Genomic DNA, 20,564 nt, shown 5'->3' with positions numbered 1-20,564 from the left:
GTTTAATATTGTTGAAATGATTTATGTTCGAAATCGTCGGTTTGGATATCTAAATGAGAATCTTCGGTCTTTGCTTTGATAAAAGATAAAAGGAAAGTCATGACCGCTAGAACTAGGTAGGCAGCAGACCATTGGTATGGGAGGGTCGAACCGGATTGCCATGGCACGTAGACTTCACCATTTGGATTTACACTATGAATGATTCCAAAGAAGGTAATCACCGATGTCAGTGCCAAAAAGAGTGCTGATTTCTTCAGTTGATTGTCGAGCAGGTATGCCAAAGCGGTACCCCAGAATAACGATGTACAAATGAATCCGTGTGCCAAAACAGTGATTACAGCGATTGCATCGACTGCCGATTGATTGGTGCCGAATGCATCGATGATCTTTTGTGGATCGGTGATTGCAAATGAGAATACCGGTGAGATCTGTGAAAGAATGATATTGACAAACTGGAAGAGTGCAGGGAAGAAACTCCAGATGATCGCTGGAATATGGTGTTTCTTGATTCCACTGTTTGGTGTCGAAGGACTCAGTGTTTCAGCACAGATTTCAAAGGCAATGAAAATAAAGATTGGAATGATCGCTGGCTTTGGAAGGATGTTGGTAAGGAACGATAGATATCCAAGGAATCCACCCAAACCAATGATGAGACCGGTGATAATAGAGTATCCGGAACGAGCTTTGAATTTCTGTTGGAAAACAGTGTGACCGATGTATGGAGTGGTCTGTGTTACCGATCCAAAGAAACTGGCAATGATAGTGGTAATTGAATCGATGAGCAATACGATTCTGGTGTTGTATTTATTTCCGACAGAGACTGCGGCGTCAGTGATGGTTAATCCACCAATATTTACAAGAATTGCATATGGAATTGCAATAGAGATGTTCTGTTGAATTGCAGCTTTGAAAGTTGTAAAGATGTCGGCTGGATGTGGATAGCTGAGATAGTAGGACGATGCTACATTCTCTGGCATTGGAACCACTGAGATTTTGGCAGCGGCCATCGAGTAGTAGATAATCGATCCAATGATAGCACTGACCAACACACCAGACAAATTGAACGGCAAGTTGATTGAAACGAACTGATGATGCTCGTTGACTCTGTGCAGCAACAAAATGAAAATGATCCAAAGTGATACCCAACCAGCAACAGGTTCCTGTAAAATAGTTAAAAGTTCATTCAAACCTAAAAGTGCCAAACCAATACCTGCCAAAGCACCGGATTTACCGACTGGATGGAAATATTTTTGTGCAAAACTAAATAAAAATAATTAAACATTCGTAAATATAAATGATAGATGTTTGAAATACAAACAAATTAGGTTATGTATACTTTACCTTAGTACAGTTAAAACTAGTTTGAAGAAACCAATTAAAAATACAGTTGTACAACCAACTAACCATGCATCTATAGCAGCGTCATGTGGTGATTTTCCAGCGGATATAGCTTTTGTATAGGCTGGACCGACCACTAGTAGCGGTAGACCAATGGTGGTTGGCGCATCCAAACCCACTGGAATGGAAGTATATAAAACGCTTGAGTCGTTTTCTCTGTGATCGAGGAAAATAGCGTAGAATGACATGGCCAAACTACCAAGCATGACACCGAGAGCAGGTCCCGGAATGAAATAGGTAGAGACAATTTCTTTTGGCATGCCAAAAGAATACACGAGAATAGCGTACATCGAGGCAATATTAGCCAAGTTATCCAACAACACGGAGAACAATGCATTAACATCACCTGATGTTGGTATCATCTGATCCTTCAAAGTGGCACTCCATGATTTTGCTGGTCTATCGACCAAACCAATTGAAGAAGATCTAACTCTCTGATACATTTTTCAAATAAATTTATATAATAATAATAATGAAAAATGAAAAAGAAAGAATAGAGTAGAGTGATAATAAAAATTAGAAAAGTGAATAAAGAAAAATAAATAAAAGATCTTTTAAGATTGATTGAGCGATTTTTATCCCAGTTTTTTGCTAAAAAAAAAAAAAAAATTTCAAAAATAAATTTTTGATTTTTTTTTGCTTTTTCCAATGGTCTTTCAAATTGTTGGGTGCAAATGTATTAATTGCTGATGCAATGGATACCTACAGGATAATTATCATCATTGTTAGTTAAATTATCTTTAATATTAATAATGTCACTACTACTACTAGAATTATTATTATTATTATTATTATTATTATTATTATTATTATTTATTAGTATTTTCATTATCCTTGATTTCTATATTAGAGTTTTCATTACTGCCATCATTGTTGTCAGCATTATTATTATTATCATTATTATCATTATTAATGATTTCATCGTTCATATTATTAGGTTCCTCAGTTTCTGTCATTATATATTGAGGGTATTTGGATGAATTAAATAATGATAGCTCCATTGTTTACAATTTTAATTTATAGTTGTTGTTGTCTGACAAACCTTCTCTCCACTATCTCTTTACTAAAAAAACAATTTATTATAAAAATATTACAGGTACACACACAAAAAAAGAGGAGGTAGGTTGACTATATATGTATATAATTAATGTATATCTAAATATGTATATATAATATTATAATATTTATTAAGGATATACTATGGTATGTGTATAAAATCAACTTTTAAAAGTTGTGTTATTTTTATTTTTTATTTTTTTCAATCACACACCACCCATTCCGCAAATACCACACTCACCATGTGTCGATTTGAAAGGTGTGAGCATGTTTATTAATTAATAAACAAGAATAGTTATTGTATTGGTTGCAGTAGTAGTGAGTTGTAACCGTCTATTTTATTTTTACCTACTGGTTTTAATGATTCTTTCTTTCTTCTTTTGACAGATAAAATACTAAAGCGAATAAACAAATAAAATATTTGTTATACTACACAAACTTTTCTTTAGCTTTGCCGAACGAGTGACTGACTGATTGGATGTTTGAATGAATTATGAATGAATAACAAAAATACAAAGGCATCTGTTGTCAAAACCGAGAGGAAACAAAGCTTTAACAATGCATTAGTTTAGTGAATTACCTTGTTAAAAATCGACAATAGATTTCTTAATTAAGATTATAATATAATATTTGTGAAAAATCGCAAATGTCATCATGAAATTTTGCAAATTCGATAACAGCCGAAAATCTTAAAATATCTGTTTGCCTAGCTTTCCAAACTAAAAAAAATAGATAAGAATTGGAAATCATTGACATTCAGAACCATGGTGCGAATCTATTGATGGTCTAGAATGCTAGTCATTGATGAACTTTTTTTAATAGAAAATTCACATCAAACTTTTTCAATTTCAATTTATTATTTTAAACATATTCATTCACATCAAATCTTATCAATATTGAGTTGAGATAATAAACTAATAAGTTTATTTTAATAATTAAAAAGTTAAACATAGAAAGAATTTTTTATATATTAATTAAAAAAATAAAAAAAAAATAAATTAGACTTTTTTTGTGGTAACACAATTCACTGTTAACCGTTCCACATTATGGTGGTGTGGTTGATTATGACCAGGATCAACGATTTCAAAAAATAAATTTTTAAAAAATATCAATTTAATATAAAACTAAATAAATTTATCAGATAATGGATAGTCATAGTTTTAGATAAATTAATACATTAGTAGTAGTGTCTTGTTTATTAGATAATAATAACAATAGTAATATTTGTACATATATATAGATTTTTGTAAATATATATTTTTTTTAATTTATTTTGTATATAGATAGAGATATAGGAGTGAGAAAAGAAAATGAATAAACTATTATTAATAGGTAATTTCGTAAATGATATCATTTTGATACATGAAGATCTTGTACTTCAAAGGGAGAGATCTTTCACCGATTTCCTGAGGGACAGTCAACTGAATGGCCGAGATAACAAACCTGGACGTGTCACAAAGAATACTGCTTTGGGTGGAAGTGTTACCTATGCCTCGCTTGCATCCAGTGCGTTCGGTGGTGCTACAAGCTATATTGTTTCTACGCTCGGAACAGACATCAACGACTCTTACAAAACAATGATAGAACCAAAGACACATCCAACCACCGGAACAATCAATACGGACTATATCAAAAAAACAGACTCCAATAATACCAGCTATCAATTGAACTATTACAATCGAAAGAAGAACCGTACTCTGTTGCTAATGGAACGTGGTCAATCGATTGGCATTGAGCAGTGTCTGCGATGTCTGTGTGAGCAACAACCCGATGCCATCTCATTCGTCCCTATTGCCGGTGAGATCGACGTCGATCTCATTGTGGCGGTGCTCGAGTATATCGCGCGCATGCCAACTGCCGACGCCAAGCCAAAGATAGTGGCATTCGACATTCAGGGTCTGTTGCGTGCATTCAACGAGCAACGCGTCACTACACACTCACGAGAGGTCATGGTAGAGCGACTGACCAGAATAGGATACGCTCTAAAGAGTGCTGGTGTCATTTCGATTCTCAAGGCAGAGTATGGTGAAGCCGTTGCCATTGTGTGTAATGACAATGGTGCCGACACCCACAACAGCAGCACCTGCACTGCTACAACCATGTCGACACCACCTATCACTCCAGGCGAATGTGCCTATCTTCTACGATCGCAATTCCACTTCACTCTGGTCAGTGTGACCATGGGTGGAGACGGTGGATTCATCTCGTCGGGAGTCACTGGTGAACAGTACATTCCGACATTCAAACCGGTGGCAGTCATGGATGAAACGGGCTGTGGTGATACATTCCTCAGTTGCACCATTCTAGAGCTGCTACACACACTCTCTGGAAAATCGATGATCGATGAGAGTGCAATCGATCCACTCGATCGTTACCAACTGGCGTCGGAGGACATCATCCACTGTCTTGAAGTTGGAAGTGCAGGTGCTTCATTCCTTGTCGAACAGATTGGACCGAATGGATTTGCAAGTAGATCGACCATTCTTGACAGAGTTAACAATGGACAAAAACAATCAAAATCAATTTATTTACAACAACAACATCAACATCAACATCAACATTCACCATCTTTGGTTTCCAAAGACCAAGAACACCAAAACCAAAATAATTCATCCAGTAGTAGCTCCTCCACAGCAATGGCTGGTGCCTCTGCGACCAGCTCCAACACCAACAAATCATCAGTTGAAAAAACCACTACCACCACAAACGAAACAACCATCACAAAACCACCTAAATCTACAACCCACTACTCTTGATTGCACAAAACAAAAAAAAAATCTGGTTGTAATTAAATAAATTAACCTGTATAATTTTTTGAGTGTCATTAAAATTAAGTGGCTAAACTTCATACCATCAATGCTCATTTGTTATCACCATTATAAACTGTGAGCCCAATGAAAAATAAAAAAATTAGTCTCAACGTGAAGTTCACCACACCCACCAAAAGAAAGATTTCAAATTAAATTTAATTAAAAATTTTATGTTATTTTTTTTTGGTTTTTGAGTTTTGTTATTTTTTTTATTAAATAAGGTAAAAAGTATTGTTTTTTTTTTTTTTTTAAACAGATAATATTATTGATAACAAAATATAAAAAGGTATAACAATAACAAAATAATAATATAATTTATAAATAATATAATAACATAACAAAAAAAAGAAAAGAAAAAACAATAACTTTTTAAATTAAAAAAATAAAAAAAATAACAAAAGTAAATTAAAAAAAATAAAAACATCTATCTTGAAAAATTAATAATAATCATATATTTATATCTAATTACAGATAATCAAACAATCAAAATACAATAAATAATAATAATAATAATGAGTTTTAATAATAACGGAAATAACAGTGGTAATAATGGAGTAAATTTACCAAAGAATTCAAGATTCAATAACTCACCAACTGGTGGTGATGTCAACTCGCCAACCGGTGGTGGCTACTCTGTGCCAACTCCAGGAAGATTTCATATGAGAGGATCAAAGAAATACGCCAGAGCTGGACACTTTAATGCACCAATCGATCACAACATGCTTCAGCAACAACAGCAACAACAACCAAACACATTCCAACAGCCAATCATCACTTCACCCAACTTGATGGCTGGTGGTTCCGTCGACCAGTTGCAACAGCCATCACAGCTGACACACCAACAGATCGGATCGCCATCGCCACACCACCAACACCACCCACACCCAATGCAACAACAGAACTACTTTAACAACCAGTACCAGTCACCACAAGGTAAACCATTTGGAGGTGGTGGCAGAGGTGGAAACTCCTCTTCACACTACTTTGGAGGTGGTGGTAGAGGTGGTGGACACATGCGTGGCGGTGGTCGTGGTGCTCCAAGAGGTCGTGGAAGAGGTGGATACCGTGGTGGACACTCTTACTTTGGAAGCCAATCATACCACCAGGGTGGATATGGCCAGAAAATGTTGAGAACCAACGTAAACATCCCTGCATTCAGTGGTGGTGCCATCATTGGTGTCAAAGGTTCACTCTGGGGACTCATCAACAAGGCAACCAACGCCAGAATCAAGATCATCAAAACATCTGCCATCATTAAGTGTCCAGATGCTCAACAACTTGATAGAGCAAAAGAAATTGTTTTAAAGTTAAAGAATACTGCTGTAAGTTATATTTATAGAGAAAGAGAGAAGAAAATAATATTAATAATAATAATAATTAAAATTAAATATTAATTTATATTTTGTAATTTTTTAATTATTAGGCTAAATATTTATCATTAATTGATTATAAAGGAGAACAAAAGTTAAAGTTTGTCGAGCAGCCAAACTATTCAGTTGTGGTTTTGGACAACAAGACAGCAACCGATGAAAATACAGATATTCAAGATGTCGCAAGGACTCACGAGCCACAGTTTGCCAGTCGTTTCAATGAGATCTTTAGCACATTATCCATCGATAAAGCAACTCAAATCCCATATGTAGATATAAAGACTGGCAAGATATGGTTTATCAAATGCGCTGACATTCCATCAGCCGCAATGTCCGCCGACAAGTATGAACTCTACACCGAGTCACTCGACAGCGTTTTCCAGAGCAGTTCATGTATCAATGAGCAATTTGTACATCAACACACGCTCTTTAAAGAAAAGAAGCCCTATGTCTTGGTTACCATGTTGGATACCGAGTCGTTGGACATCATCACAGTCAAGTGTTTCGAAGAAAAAGTTGTCTCTCCAGCGTCTCCCACCGCCAATTCCTCAGCGACTCCATCATCATCCACCAGCACCACCAGCACCACTGCCGCCAGTGGCAATCAAACAGTTGAATATCGTTTCATCAATCCATCTATTTACAAACAAACTCACCACATCAATGCCAAAGTTTTATTCCCACAAACACGTCAAGGTCACTTTGACTTGAGAGTATCAATCGATACCGTTTCCAAATTGCCGCTTGATTCCCACCACGAAAATTTGCGACAATTCATTACATCCATTAAGATCAGCAAGAATGCTAATGGAAACAACAATTACTCTATACCTGAATCCAACCTCTTTATTGTAGAATCTTTGATTATCCAAAAAGTTTCTATCTATCGCAATGAACAAAAAACCTTACAGTTCCATCTGTTGGAGGACAACGTCACTCGTTTGACCACTTCATCGCCAGAGTACAACAGACCAACCAACTCTATTCTCTGTACCTCCCCATCACTCTATGATATGTTTAAATCTAAAAACTGGTCAATCGAACAAGTCCTCGAGGAAGTGAAATCATTGGCAAAGAACGTTAGAATCCTCATTTCACAACAAGATACGGGCAAACTTCAAACTCCCCCCGCCGTTCAGAGTGATTTTGAGCCAATGAATGTTGATGATGACGATGAAGAAGAAGACTCAAACAACCAATAGCTCTGCAAATCAAATAACAATCAGTCAGTTATAACCAACATTTAAAAAACATTTAAAAAACAACAAAAAAAAAAAAAAAAAAAGTTTGTGGTCCTCTTGTTATATATTTGCTCAATAAATTAATTAGTTATTCAAAATTGTCTAAAATTAGTATTTTTTTCAACCTGAAAGTAATCAATTTTAAGTTCTGAGTGTAGGACCAATAAGGGTTATGATTAGTGTCACCCAAAAATTGAAACCACACTCCTTCGAACAATAGTTTTTGACAAAAACAAAAAAAAGTGTTTTTGATTATGAAACTGTGTTTTGACAAAAAAATGTGTCGATTGGGTTCCAAATTAATCAATTTCGTTAAAAACATTCTAGTATTGGGTAATTTAAAGTCCTCTCTGTTGGGAACTTTTAGTTTTTTGATTCATCTCTTGATGAGATTGAAGTCTGAAGAATTTTTAAAATATCTTATTGAATTTCATTTGTAAATAGGTAAAAGGTTACCAATTTACAAACCAATTTCAAACAATTTATATCTTTTTTAATTTATATTTCTGGCAGAATTAATATTGTTTATTGTTTCAAAAACTATTTAAAGAATAAAAATTGATGTATTTTTCAAATCAAAATAAAACAAATTACTTAGTTATCTAATTAAACAAATAAAACAAAGTCAAAAATGATGTGCGGAAATACATGTGGTTGTGGACACTCAGGATGTGCTGGAAATTGTGCCTGGGCAATCAAAGAGTTGCAAGGTCAAATCAACAAACTCACTCAACAAATTACCAATATTGAATCCTCCAAGATAACTACTCAAACAGTTAAAGTTCCAGCTCATTCTCACAGTATTACTAATACTCAATTCACTGCAATTCCAGGATCACAAGCTACTCTTACCGTCACCCGTCCAACCAAACTTGTTGCTTTTGTCAGTTTCCATTCGATCACACCATCTGTAAACACCAGTTGTGATGTCACCTCTGCTCTCAATGGAAGTATTTTAACTCTTGCTGGATACAATGATTACCCATGGGTAGGTTAATTTATTACATAAAACGAATTTAAATGTAATATTAATAAATTTCATTTCTAGCCAACTGGTACCAGTCTCAATCATAACAACTGGGCAAACGGAGTCAGTATCACCCAAGAAGTCTTGCAACCAGGATGCACCTACAATTATGACATCAGAGCTCGTGTACGTGGTGGAAATCAACCATCAACTGCCAATGGATTTGCCTCATTGCTTGTTTTGATCCCATTGTAAATTTATTTAAAAACTATTTGAATAAACTAAAAATGTCTACTTTGGTTCCACTACTAAAAGAGAATCAAATTATTTTATGTATCCCGATAAAAGGGGTTACAATGAGTTTCACAAAAAAAATAATGAAAAAATTTTTGAAACTGGAATTTTTATGACATGCAAAAAAATGTGTTTTTGACAAAGAAATTGTGTAGATTGGGTTCAAAGTAAATCAATTTCGTTTAAAACATTTTGGTTTTGGGTAACCGAAAGCTCTGATTTGTCCTTACTTATAGTTTTTTTTCATTCATCACTTGATGAGATTGAAGTCTGAAGAATTTTAAAAATGTCGGATTTAATTCAATTTGTAAATTGGTCAAAAGTTACCAATTTACAATAAATATCTTTAATTTATTTTTTCAAAAAGAATTAATATTGTTTCAAAAACTATTTAAACAACGAAAAATACCAAATTCAAAAAAACAAATCAAATACTTAGTTTTCCATTATCTAATTAAACAAATATAACAAATTCAAAAATGATGTGCGGAAATACATGTGGTTGTGGACACTCAGGATGTGCTGGAAATTGTGCCTGGGCAATCAAAGAGTTGCAAGGTCAAATCAACAAACTCACTCAACAAGTTACCAATCTCGAATCTTCCAAGATAACCACCCAAACTGTTAAGGTTCCAGCTCATTCTCACAGTATTACCAATGCTGAATTCACTGCAATTCCAGGATCACAAGCTACTCTTACCGTCACCCGTCCAACCAAACTTGTTGCTTTTGTCAGTTTCCATTCGATCACACCATCTGTAAACACCAGTTGTGATGTCACCTCTGCTCTCAATGGAAGTATTTTAACTCTTGCTGGATACACTGATTACCCATGGGTAGGTTAAATTAATTTAATAATTATTTATATGAAGTATTAATAAATTTCATTTCTAGCCAACTGGTACCAGTATCAATCATAACAATTGGTGCAATGGAGTCAGTATCACCCAAGAAGTCTTGCAACCAGGATGCACCTACAATTATGACATCAGAGCTCGTATACGTGGTGGTCAACCATCAACTGCCAATGGATTTGCCTCCTTGCTTGTTTTGATTCCATTGTAAATTTATTTTTTTCAAAAAAAAAAAAATTAAATAAAAACAATTGGATACCACTTAATGAATGAAATAGTTTTAATTACTTACCAGTTGGTTTCATCATAGTCAGAGAGAACTTTTTGGTAGTTTTGTTCCAAATCTTGTTCTGAGACGTAGGCCATTTTTATTTATATTTAGAGTTATTTAGTTTAGAAATACAAAAAAATTGGTATAACTTATAGAATACAGAGAATATTTAGATATTGATGAGTTGATTGAATATGAAAAGGATTTTATGCAACACTGATTGAAAGCAAAAATGAAAAACCAACAAACAAAATAAATATTAAAATTTAAAAAAACAAAAAAAAACAAAATTAAATTTTTATTTTAAATTTATATATATGATTTGCTATTTTCAAAAAAAAAAAAAAAAAAAAAAAATTGAATGAATCAAAATGATTTTTTTTTTGATTCATTCAATTCAATTGAGCTTTTCTTTTTAATAATTTAAAGCATATATATATTTTTAAAATAAATAACAATGAAATTTTTAGTTTTAGTAACTGTATTATTATGTATTCTTAATTCAGCAATTGCTGACCCAAAATGCTATAGATGTTATCATACTGATAGAGCAATGTGGTGCTCGATAGATTTGGGATGAGCTGATCAATTGTAAAAAGTATATCTTCTCGCTTTGAGGATTTAGTTTTCTCTATATCTACTAGGTATGATCTACATAGTGTTCTACTGATATACTTGAACCAATCTACACACCAACGAATAATCTACAATACTGATCTTTTCTGAATACAACTTTTTAAATCTATCATTTACAATAGCTATCCTAAACTCTTTTTCTGCCCAATTCAATCGTTTACATATCAGGTGATCAATTATTTGGTAATGAATAACATGTATTTGTATTGTCATTTTCAATAAAAGAATATGAATAACTAAAAAAAAATAAAAATGTATATCTTTTACAAAAATCAAATTTCATCGCTCACAACTAGTTTTTCTATTTTTGATTGACAAGAAACTTGCTATTGTTATTTTTTTCAATACCACTAAATTAGAGAAGATGATTGTTTTTTGATAATTCAGAGATGAAAAAAATAACAATAGCAAGTTTCTTGTCAATCAAAAATAGAAAAACTATTTATTAATTATTATTATTTAAAAAATCTTATACAACCATCACAAATTCTCTATCTTTTATTCATTCTTTATCAAACAGAATTCTCTCAACTAAATATTTTAAACTTTTTATTCAAACATTTTTTTTTTGAACTATTGTTTTTTTAAATTTATATATATATAGTTCATAGTCACTCTTTTCAATAGATTTAATTTTGTTTTACCATAAAATCTTTATATTACTTTGTAGATTTTTTTATATTTTTCATTATATACTACTTTTTATTTTTATTATTTATATAATTTATATAATGTCATTCACAACAGAATTTATAAATATAAATAAAGTCATATCAAATCAAGAGCTGATTAAGACTTTACAATCAAACAGTATAATAGCTCGTGATTTACAATCACTTTTTATGTTATTTCTATCTCGTTTTTTAATTATGTTTAATCATCTCATTGGCAGAGATTCAATAGATGATTTTAAGTTTTATATTGATAGTAGTCCTAAAGATTCTATATATTTAAAAGATAATTATTCTCCTAAAAAATATTTAATATTAGATTTTTCTACTATATTTTATTGTTTAAATCGGTTTTTAAGAAAAAAAGAAAAACCAATAGATAAATTAAAATTCACATTAGATAATAGTAGCAAATATGAGAAATCCTATTATTTTGTACTTCAACATGAATTGAATAGGAAAAAATCACAGTAAGTAGACTTTAATTTATAAATTGTTTTTTTTATACCTTTAAAATAAATAAATAAATTACAATGATATTTTAAATATAATTTTATTTTAAAGTTTATAGTTGTTTTTTGTTGTTAATCATATTTAGATATATTCTATATATAATATAATTGAATATGCTATTATATATTTTTATAATAAACTTAAAAACAAATCATATTTACTTTTATTTTGGTAAAAAACAACTAGGAAATTATTTAAAGAAGAAATTGAAAAGTTTATTAATTCAAATGATAATATAAAAAATGAATTACAAAGACAACCCAACTTCTTTACATCAACACTCAACCAAATAGTGAGCGAGATAGCAACTTCAACAATGAACCATTTTAATACTCACATTCAACTACTTTTAAAAAATATCATGAAAGCTCTTAATATTATATTCAAACAAATATTAATAAATAATAATATTAATAATATTAGCAACTATGAAATTTTCTCATTTCTTATCGAAAAGCGCTTAGTAAGATTTCATTATTTTCTAAATAGTTTGTTTGATCTATAGTTAACATTTTAAAAATTTTGTAGATTGGTTTTTTTAGTGTTAAACAATATCGTCAAATTGTAGAGTTGTACAACAAGCATCGAAAACTTTCAATTCCAATCCAACTAGGTATAGACCACGATATTTTAAAACGTATTTGTTTAGACATTGATTCAGAATTAGTGGTTGCATTAAATGATCTTGATTGGGATTTTAGTAAGTAAATCAAATATTCTTTATTTCATTTTTTAATAAAAATGTTTATATTAATTTTTAAATATATAAATATTAGCTTCGATTCAATACTTTCGTGAATACGATTTTGGACAACTATCAGATTTGAAAATAACATCGAAACATTATGAGTGCAGAATCGATTTCCTATATAGATGTTGTTTGGACATAGTAAAAAGGACCACCAATAGCAAAATGAATGATTTAACTGAACCATATTTTATGTATAGATTTTTGTTGGAGATTGATTCTGGTATTTATTTATTTTTTAATTAATTTCTATATATATATTCCCAGTTATTAACAAATTTTTTTTTTTAGAATTAAAAAACTTGCATCGACTTGAAGGTCAAATAGATCATATAGGAATTTTACAGAAACTAGTTGATTTTAATATCTATCAGACATTTCCTAAAATGTATAATAATGGGTTTTATGGCGTGGATTCATTTTTCAAGATTAGTCAAATGTTGGAATCAAACCAAACACCACTCGAATACTTTCTATTAAAGGATCCAACTCTCATGAATTCTAATTTTTTATCAGGTTGGGCAGGGGTCAACAAAGATCATTCTGATGGTAGTGTTTCGGATGGCACTGATTCTGAAATGGGTACTCTGCCCATTTCCCAAGATACCGATGCTGGTGGTACTGTGTCTGTAGCTGATGATTCTGTAATGGATACTCTGCCCATTTCCCAAGATACCGATACTGGTGGTACTGAGTTTGTAGCTGATGATTCTGTAATGGATACTCTTCCCATTCCTCAAGATACCGATGCTGGTAGTACAATTCCCGCTCCTATAGATAATGAATGTAAATATTTACTAATATTTTTTTTAACCAAATTTTTTTTTTAAATTTAAAACTAATATTTTTTTTTAATAAAACAAAACAAAAGTTGTACCATCACTTCTATCTAGATTAAATAATGCAATAAAGAATATAATTAAAAAGTCATCTATATATAAAGATCTAACCAATGATTTATTGTTTCTTTTCAAACAACTTGTGGAGTTCAAATGCGATGCAGAGTATAAGATACAGTTTATAATATTAGCAGTTCAAGAGCTAATAAAGCATTTGGAATCCTTCACCACAGCATATATACCATTGTTTTATGATCATTTTACCAACACCACCAATCTATTTATTCATCAAATCATTCAATTAATAACTAGCAAATTCATCGATAATCACTATTGGTTTATAGATCCAACGAATGGTAATCCCGTGAACCCAACTGGAAACGATGTATTGATCGTCACACATAATCCTTTGTCATCGGTCGACCGTCAATGGAAACCTACTCAAGAGTCATCAAGTTCTACTATTCCACCCAAGGTTGTTCCACCCAAGGTTGTTCATCAGCTTAAACCACCAACAACCGTTAAGGAAACACTCCTTTTAAATGTGAGACAAAGAGAGCTGGTTGCACAGATGAAATCAAGGCGCGAGGTTAGAAATCAAGATGGAGTCGTATATACTAGCTACCTCGAATCACCGATGGATCAATACATGCAAGAGTATGACTTTGGTAATGCAGAAACATCCATATTGACTGGCGATTATTCGTACGATTGGCGAGAATGTTGGGAGAGAATGGAGGAAGAACGTTTCAATCAAAATTTCATTAATGACCGGATAGAGAAAGAAGATGACGATGAGGAGGAAGATTCAATGAATGATGATCAAGTATTGACTGGCGATTATTCGTACGATTGGCGAGAATGTTGGGAGAGAATGGAGGAAGAACGTTTCAATCAAAATTTCATTAATGAACTGATCAAGCAAGACAAAGATAATGTAGAGTATACAATGGTTGGTAATCATTTAGATTCAATGCAATTTAATCCACCATCAATCGAAATCAATCATCAATTGTATCCCACACCTCGTTCAACTTTACCAACTGTTGATTCCGAAATCTTCTCTACGGATGATTCCGATCTCTCCTCTTTGAATGATTCCGATCTCTCTTCTGTAGATGACATGGATCTTGAACCGATAGTTAACACAGATAGCTCCGCAACTCTATATCCGTCATGGTATATTCTAAAGAACTACAGCAACGCTGCTTTGAATCTATCGGCACTGGCATGGCGGACTAAAACTCGATTCACATTAGTTTGGACAGAGTTGTGTCCAATCGTATTAAGTTCAATCAATTGTATTTCTTTTGTTTTGGATCCTATTCTAGAGAATCACTTGATCTGGCTCTTGGAGACTGGACCAAGCAAAATAATTTTGACTGGAAAGAGAGACCAAATAATCTTTGGTAACATAGTTAAGAAATTTAACATTCCAGTGCATCTCGTATTTCAAACACTCGGGTTCTTCAAAGTGCTCATCTTTATTGGTGGAAAGGTAAAGAAAGTTTACTTTATCGAACATCCTTATAGAATGAGTCAGTTTTTAGTTCATACATTTGTTGAATTAGGAATTCAAGAACCATTGGAATATCCATCACCAATTGTAGAAACAACAACAACAACAACAACAACTGCAGAGGTATCATCAGCATCAGCAGCATCAGCAACAACAACAACAACAACAACAACAACAACAACAACAACAACAACAACAACAACAACAACAACACCAGCATCGACCAACAAAAGAATGAGAAATCTATTTCTCCAAAGAGACAAACAGTGGATGGAAAAGGAACCACCGACCAACTCTGAACAAGAATGCAAGAGGAGTTACATTGAGAAACCATTTCGAAAGAAATTGGAAGATCAATGTAATTCTTACAACTATTCTTTGTTACCAATTTTTAAAGGGTAAGAATAATTATTTATTTATTCATTATTTAAATATTAATTTCTAATTTATTTTTTTTTTTCAATAGTTTGGAACCAGCTAATTTACTTTACAAGCCAGATGAGATCCATCAATATGAACCCGATATAGAGAAAAAGATAAAAAAGATTTTTGGTAAGAAATCTATTTATCTGAACCATTATATGACGGATAGTCTTACACTTTATGTTTCTTTTAAAGGTAATATATAATTTAAATATATATAAACAATTGAATCAATAGTTTACTAATTGAAATTATTTATTTTTTCATACATAAACAGTTCCAACCGAATCTGCTGCTAAAGGTAAAAAGAACAAATTAAACTGCGATATATCATTGAAATGTCCAATGGGTATCGATCCATCACCATTCAAGAATCTGTACCTCAATCGCCCTTTGGATTTTGAGTTTAACGATAAAGATGAAAACGATGAGCCTGTCAAACACTGTAAAGACCTACTGGATTCTGTCATGGTTCTAAATAGTGGTAGTCACAAGTACCAGATTCGTTCTTCTTTTTATGAGTATAAAAGAAAGCAAGTTTTGGGTAAAGATTTTATAGAGTATGAAACGAAATCTCCATCTTTAAAGTGTAAAGTATTCAATAGTTTAGGATTATCAAAAAAAAAAAAAACAAAAACTAATATTTTTTTTTAAAAAACAATAATAATTATAGCATCCCAAACCAATCATATTCTAACACTAGCTCCATATGATAATCTTATCGCTTTCAGATACACAGATCACTATGAAACGTTTTTAGAGTACAGAAACCAAAGAGGTGTTCAAGAATTGCAAATATTGAATCTTCGCTCTTTGCAAGGCAAGAAGAGATCGAAAAATTGGAGAGCTGCCAAAATCTTTACCCATGCCATTAGAGAAGTTGATAGAAGAATTGGTGAAGAGACGTCAACACCAAATAATAATAGTAGTAATAGATTTAGTATTCTCAGTATTGATGACGATGATGATGACATTGATGACGACGACGACGATGATAACGATGATAATGATAATAACAACAATAACAATAACAATAATAATAATATACAAACAACTAAATTAAGAGGAAAATCAAATAATATTTATAAACAACATGACATTAATTATCACAACTATCAACATGCATTGTCAATCATAATAAAAGAAATAGGTTTAAATCTAGCTAGTACACCAAATCAGCTGCCACATAGACATAGAAATAATAGTAAAATCAATATAGACCAATCAGAATTAATTATAATAGAACAGTATATTAAAGAACTAGAGGCTATTGGTACAGACAATTGGAAAAAGAGATATAGCAAATTAGTTAAACAACTTTTTCCAATAATTGAATACAGAAGCAACAGTGGTAATACAGTGATGGAATCACTATTGAAGGATCTAATCAAATGGTTTCATACTTTTAAGAATCGTAAAGGATGGGAGAAGATTATCGGAACCATCTTGGCACGGAAATCAATCAAATTATTTCCATCACCACCAACTACAACAGCAACAGCAACAGACAATACAACGACAGACAATACAACAACAGACAGTACAACAACAGACAATACAACAACAACAACAACAACAACAACAACAACAACAACAACAACAACAACAACAACAACAACAACAACAACAACAACAACAACAGCTACTACAACTCCAACTAAGATATGTATTGATAAAGATCACCATAAGTGCAAAGCAAAGGTACCCAACTTTTCTAATGGACGAGGAAAAGAAACTTTAAGATGTAGAGAATGCCTAGATCGAAAAAAGGCAGAGAGAGACGATAAGAAAAAGAAGGAATTGGAAGAGAGGATCAAGAAGAGAAGGAAAGAGAAGAGAAAGAGAAAGAAAGAAAGAAAGAGAAAGAGAAGAGAAGAGGAAGACGACGATGACGATGACGATAACAATGACGATGACGACAACGATGACGACAACGACAGTGACGATGACGACAATGACGACAATGACGAAGACGACAACGACAATGACGATGACGATGACGATGACGATGACGATGACGATGACGATGACGATGACGATGACGAAGACAATGACGAAGACGAAGACGATGACGATTCGGACGACGATGACGATAACAACTCACCAATTCCGAATAGAAGTAAGTAGTAAATTATTTTTAAACATGAAATGTTAAAAACTAATGAATTACTTTTTTTATTTTAATAGGATGCAAGTGGAAATGCAGCAATTGTAATATTTTAAATAACTATCGTCGAGACAAAATGTTTCAAGACCGAGGTCGAGTATGTTTGGCCAAGTGCAAGCATTGTAAAACAACTAAACCAATATTTTATAGCAAATCAGTTGCTAAACAATATGCCTTGAGATTGTTATTTTGTAAGTATCAATTTTTAAATTATTTTTATATTTTGTTAAACAAAACTAATACTTTTTTATTTATTTAGTCTTTGGAAATGGTCCTGGCCACCAAGGATATGTCTCAGGGATGAAAGGTGTAAAACATGCACCCTACGTCGCCAGAGACATGCAAGCTCTCAAACAATATATTTTTACTGTAACCGGTGTTATGGTGGATCAATTCGTAGTAGATGAATATAATACTTCTCAGGTATGTCATTGTTTATTAAAATATTATTTTTTTTTTTGCTTAAAAACTAATGATGAATCTTTTTTTTTTTTTAATAATTTTACTATAGATGTTTTCACCAAAACTAATAGAGAACGAAGAGATATATTTAAAGAATAGTTCACACTATGAAAAGTCCAAGGTGGAAGAATATATTAAAGATCCATCCTGGGATCCGCATAGTCGACAATCCGAATCTAAACTGCGTTACACTCGTAAGATGTACCAGGTGAATGACCAACCGGTCTATATCAATCGTGACGTAAATGGTGCTAACAACATTCTATTGGCAGGTATGCGTCAGTTCGAACGTCCATCGAACAAAAATGGACGAAGATTCACTCTACTCATGAAAAAACGAGGTGAATCAACTACGGCTGAGGAATGCGACGATAGTAATTTGGTGGCTGATGAATAGCTTTCATCAGGTAAGTTTTTTTTTTTTTTTTTTTTTTTTTTGAAAATAGCAAATCACTAATTTTTTCTATCAATAAAACACATTCATTTATCTTTAAAAATCTATATTTATTTTTTAACTTTTTTGAGATTAAAAGTTAGTTATTATCTGAGTTGAATGTGATCAGTTTGTTAAATCAGAAGGTGGTTATTTCAATGGATTTCTCCTTTGAGTAATTGTGACCAGCCTATCGTGATCGATAACGTTGGCTGCTGCAATGACCTGTGCAAAATTGATGAGAACAACATTGCATTCGAAGATGTTTTTAACTTATCGCTTCCCCTCAAGTTGGAAACTCGTGAGAGACTAGCTAAACTAGAATACCACAAACTAATCAGAAAATCAACCCAAGACTTCGGTCGAAACAACTCAAACATTCAAGCATCAATCTAAATGGCTGAAGAAGCTAGACGACTTCAAATTCATCTGGAACCACCAAACCTGAACTTCACAACGCCATTCCACCTCACTAGCCAATAAACGAATAACAATAAAATCCATTTGAGTATTCTTCAAGATATGAGAATACTTTATAAAAAAAAAAACAAAATTAAGTTTTGTTTTTTTTAAATTAGCCTCTTATCTTGAGGAGTAACCTGTGGATTTTATTTGACTATTTGAGTATTAAGTGAAAGAGGTGATTGGTTTGATTGGATTAGTTCTCGAGTTTTTTGCTTAATGCTTAGCTTGACATGGTTTGGATTGGCTTTGACTAATTGCTTAGGATGGTTATTTTGGATTTGAACTTCACCTACCCAAATAAAGTCCACATGGGGCGTTCGAAACCAGCATTAATTTTTTTAAGAATTAAGTTGGTAAAATTCTGTTTTAGAACAGTAAAACGCCCAGTTAGCTCAGTCGGTAGAGCGCAAGGCTTTTAACCTTGTGGTCGGGGGTTCGAGCCCCCCATTGGGCGGAATTATAAATTTACAAGCGCCGCAAGCGGGTAAAAATGACTGAACTAATCTTTTTTTGGCGCGCCACGTACTACTATCTGGGACCCCATGAAGTTGACACCGACATAGACTTGATGTGTTTGGCAAAAGTGGTAGAGCAAAGCACCAACTTGACAAGGGTGTCCTTTAATAGAGTTGATCAGAGAATCAAGCGAATGGTGCAATCCAATAACCAAAAATAAAGATAGCTAGATCTAATAGATTAGCGTTCGATTTAAAAACAAAAAAAAAAAGCTGACACCGACAGTAACTAGCAGGCTTATCATAGGTGAACAAGGAGTGGTTTACACACGTACCCGTTTAGAATTCTTAGTGGATTAATTTCTCCGTCTGCAAAACTAAATCAATGGGAACATCATCCTTTACTCAAAAATGATGGCCATCTCAGCCGGACTGAGGCTGAACTGCTCCAACAATAAATAAACTCTAGGGTAATATCAAGCTCCACCTTGACTATTAGTAATGGTAGTACAAGGATAATTTAAAAAAAAAAAATATCCAGGAGTTAATTCCTTACAGATTAAGAAGGTTCAACTGATGAAAGTGCCTCCCCACTAATACTACTTTACAAAAATTGGAGTCACTCCGAAGTGAGCCAAACCACCTCTTTCTTTATATTTCATAAAACAAAACAATTTCAATTCATCTTCATCTTATATTCAAATCTTTTCTATTTCTAATTCTATTTAGATATACCTTTCGATTAATAAATTTAATACACACTATATCTAAAATAATAATCATTTTTTTTATTTCTCAAGTTAGAAGTAAGAAAACTGAAAAAAAAAATTCAATTCTTAATCATTTCAGTCATCCTTCTAACTTCATAATGATCCTTATGATTATTTTGTTATTGTTGTTGTTTTTTCATTCGCCACTCTTTTCAAATAATTAAAAAAATATATTTACTTAAAGAAAATACTTTTTAAATCA

General features: G+C 32.5%; 8 protein-coding genes and 1 non-coding gene across 9 annotated transcripts; 6 read left to right on the top strand and 3 right to left on the bottom strand.

Moving 5' to 3' along the window:
- Positions 1-2: 2 nt before the first annotated feature.
- On the bottom strand, positions 3-1,841 carry PPL_00468 (uncharacterized protein; the record flags this gene model as incomplete). The annotated part of the gene is made up of 2 exons (XM_020571496.1): positions 3-1,260; positions 1,342-1,841. 2 exons carry the CDS (start codon positions 1,839-1,841, stop codon positions 3-5), a joined length of 1,758 nt encoding a protein of 585 aa, XP_020438770.1.
- A 366-nt stretch (positions 1,842-2,207) lies between these two features.
- PPL_00467 (uncharacterized protein) lies at positions 2,208-2,399 on the bottom strand (the record flags this gene model as incomplete). The annotated part of the gene is made up of 1 exon (XM_020571495.1): positions 2,208-2,399. The coding sequence occupies one exon, from the start codon at positions 2,397-2,399 to the stop codon at positions 2,208-2,210; it is 192 nt and encodes a 63-aa protein (XP_020438769.1).
- Positions 2,400-3,764: 1,365 nt separating this feature from the next.
- PPL_00466 (uncharacterized protein) lies at positions 3,765-5,210 on the top strand (the record flags this gene model as incomplete). Its single annotated transcript, XM_020571494.1, has 1 exon — positions 3,765-5,210. The coding sequence occupies one exon, from the start codon at positions 3,765-3,767 to the stop codon at positions 5,208-5,210; it is 1,446 nt and encodes a 481-aa protein (XP_020438768.1).
- Positions 5,211-5,776: 566 nt separating this feature from the next.
- On the top strand, positions 5,777-7,836 carry PPL_00465 (uncharacterized protein; the record flags this gene model as incomplete). The annotated part of the gene is made up of 2 exons (XM_020571493.1): positions 5,777-6,586; positions 6,688-7,836. 2 exons carry the CDS (start codon positions 5,777-5,779, stop codon positions 7,834-7,836), a joined length of 1,959 nt encoding a protein of 652 aa, XP_020438767.1.
- Positions 7,837-8,506: 670 nt separating this feature from the next.
- Positions 8,507-9,531, top strand: PPL_00464 (uncharacterized protein; the record flags this gene model as incomplete). Its single annotated transcript, XM_020571492.1, has 3 exons — positions 8,507-8,863; positions 8,924-9,093; positions 9,504-9,531. 3 exons carry the CDS (start codon positions 8,507-8,509, stop codon positions 9,529-9,531), a joined length of 555 nt encoding a protein of 184 aa, XP_020438766.1.
- Positions 9,532-9,615: 84 nt separating this feature from the next.
- On the top strand, positions 9,616-10,201 carry PPL_00463 (uncharacterized protein; the record flags this gene model as incomplete). Its single annotated transcript, XM_020571491.1, has 2 exons — positions 9,616-9,972; positions 10,031-10,201. 2 exons carry the CDS (start codon positions 9,616-9,618, stop codon positions 10,199-10,201), a joined length of 528 nt encoding a protein of 175 aa, XP_020438765.1.
- Positions 10,202-10,278: 77 nt separating this feature from the next.
- On the bottom strand, positions 10,279-10,356 carry PPL_00462 (uncharacterized protein; the record flags this gene model as incomplete). The annotated part of the gene is made up of 1 exon (XM_077398143.1): positions 10,279-10,356. The coding sequence occupies one exon, from the start codon at positions 10,354-10,356 to the stop codon at positions 10,279-10,281; it is 78 nt and encodes a 25-aa protein (XP_077254287.1).
- Positions 10,357-11,628: 1,272 nt separating this feature from the next.
- PPL_00461 (VCBS protein) lies at positions 11,629-19,270 on the top strand (the record flags this gene model as incomplete). The annotated part of the gene is made up of 13 exons (XM_020571490.1): positions 11,629-12,038; positions 12,505-12,544; positions 12,610-12,781; positions 12,858-13,052; positions 13,121-13,615; positions 13,860-15,585; positions 15,654-15,805; positions 15,888-16,199; positions 16,284-17,729; positions 17,798-17,968; positions 18,037-18,200; positions 18,289-18,613; positions 19,251-19,270. The coding sequence occupies 13 exons, from the start codon at positions 11,629-11,631 to the stop codon at positions 19,268-19,270; spliced, it is 5,628 nt and encodes a 1,875-aa protein (XP_020438764.1).
- A 248-nt stretch (positions 19,271-19,518) lies between these two features.
- On the top strand, positions 19,519-19,591 carry PPL_00460. The gene has a single exon. It is a non-coding gene; the product is annotated as a tRNA-Lys (tRNA).
- Positions 19,592-20,564: the final 973 nt, after the last annotated feature.

This window comes from Heterostelium album (genome assembly GCF_000004825.1).
Source record: "Heterostelium album PN500 unplaced genomic scaffold PPL_scaffold1, whole genome shotgun sequence".
Taxonomy (NCBI): domain Eukaryota; phylum Evosea; class Eumycetozoa; order Acytosteliales; family Acytosteliaceae; genus Heterostelium; species Heterostelium album.
This window is presented reverse-complemented; position numbering and strand designations above follow the sequence as displayed.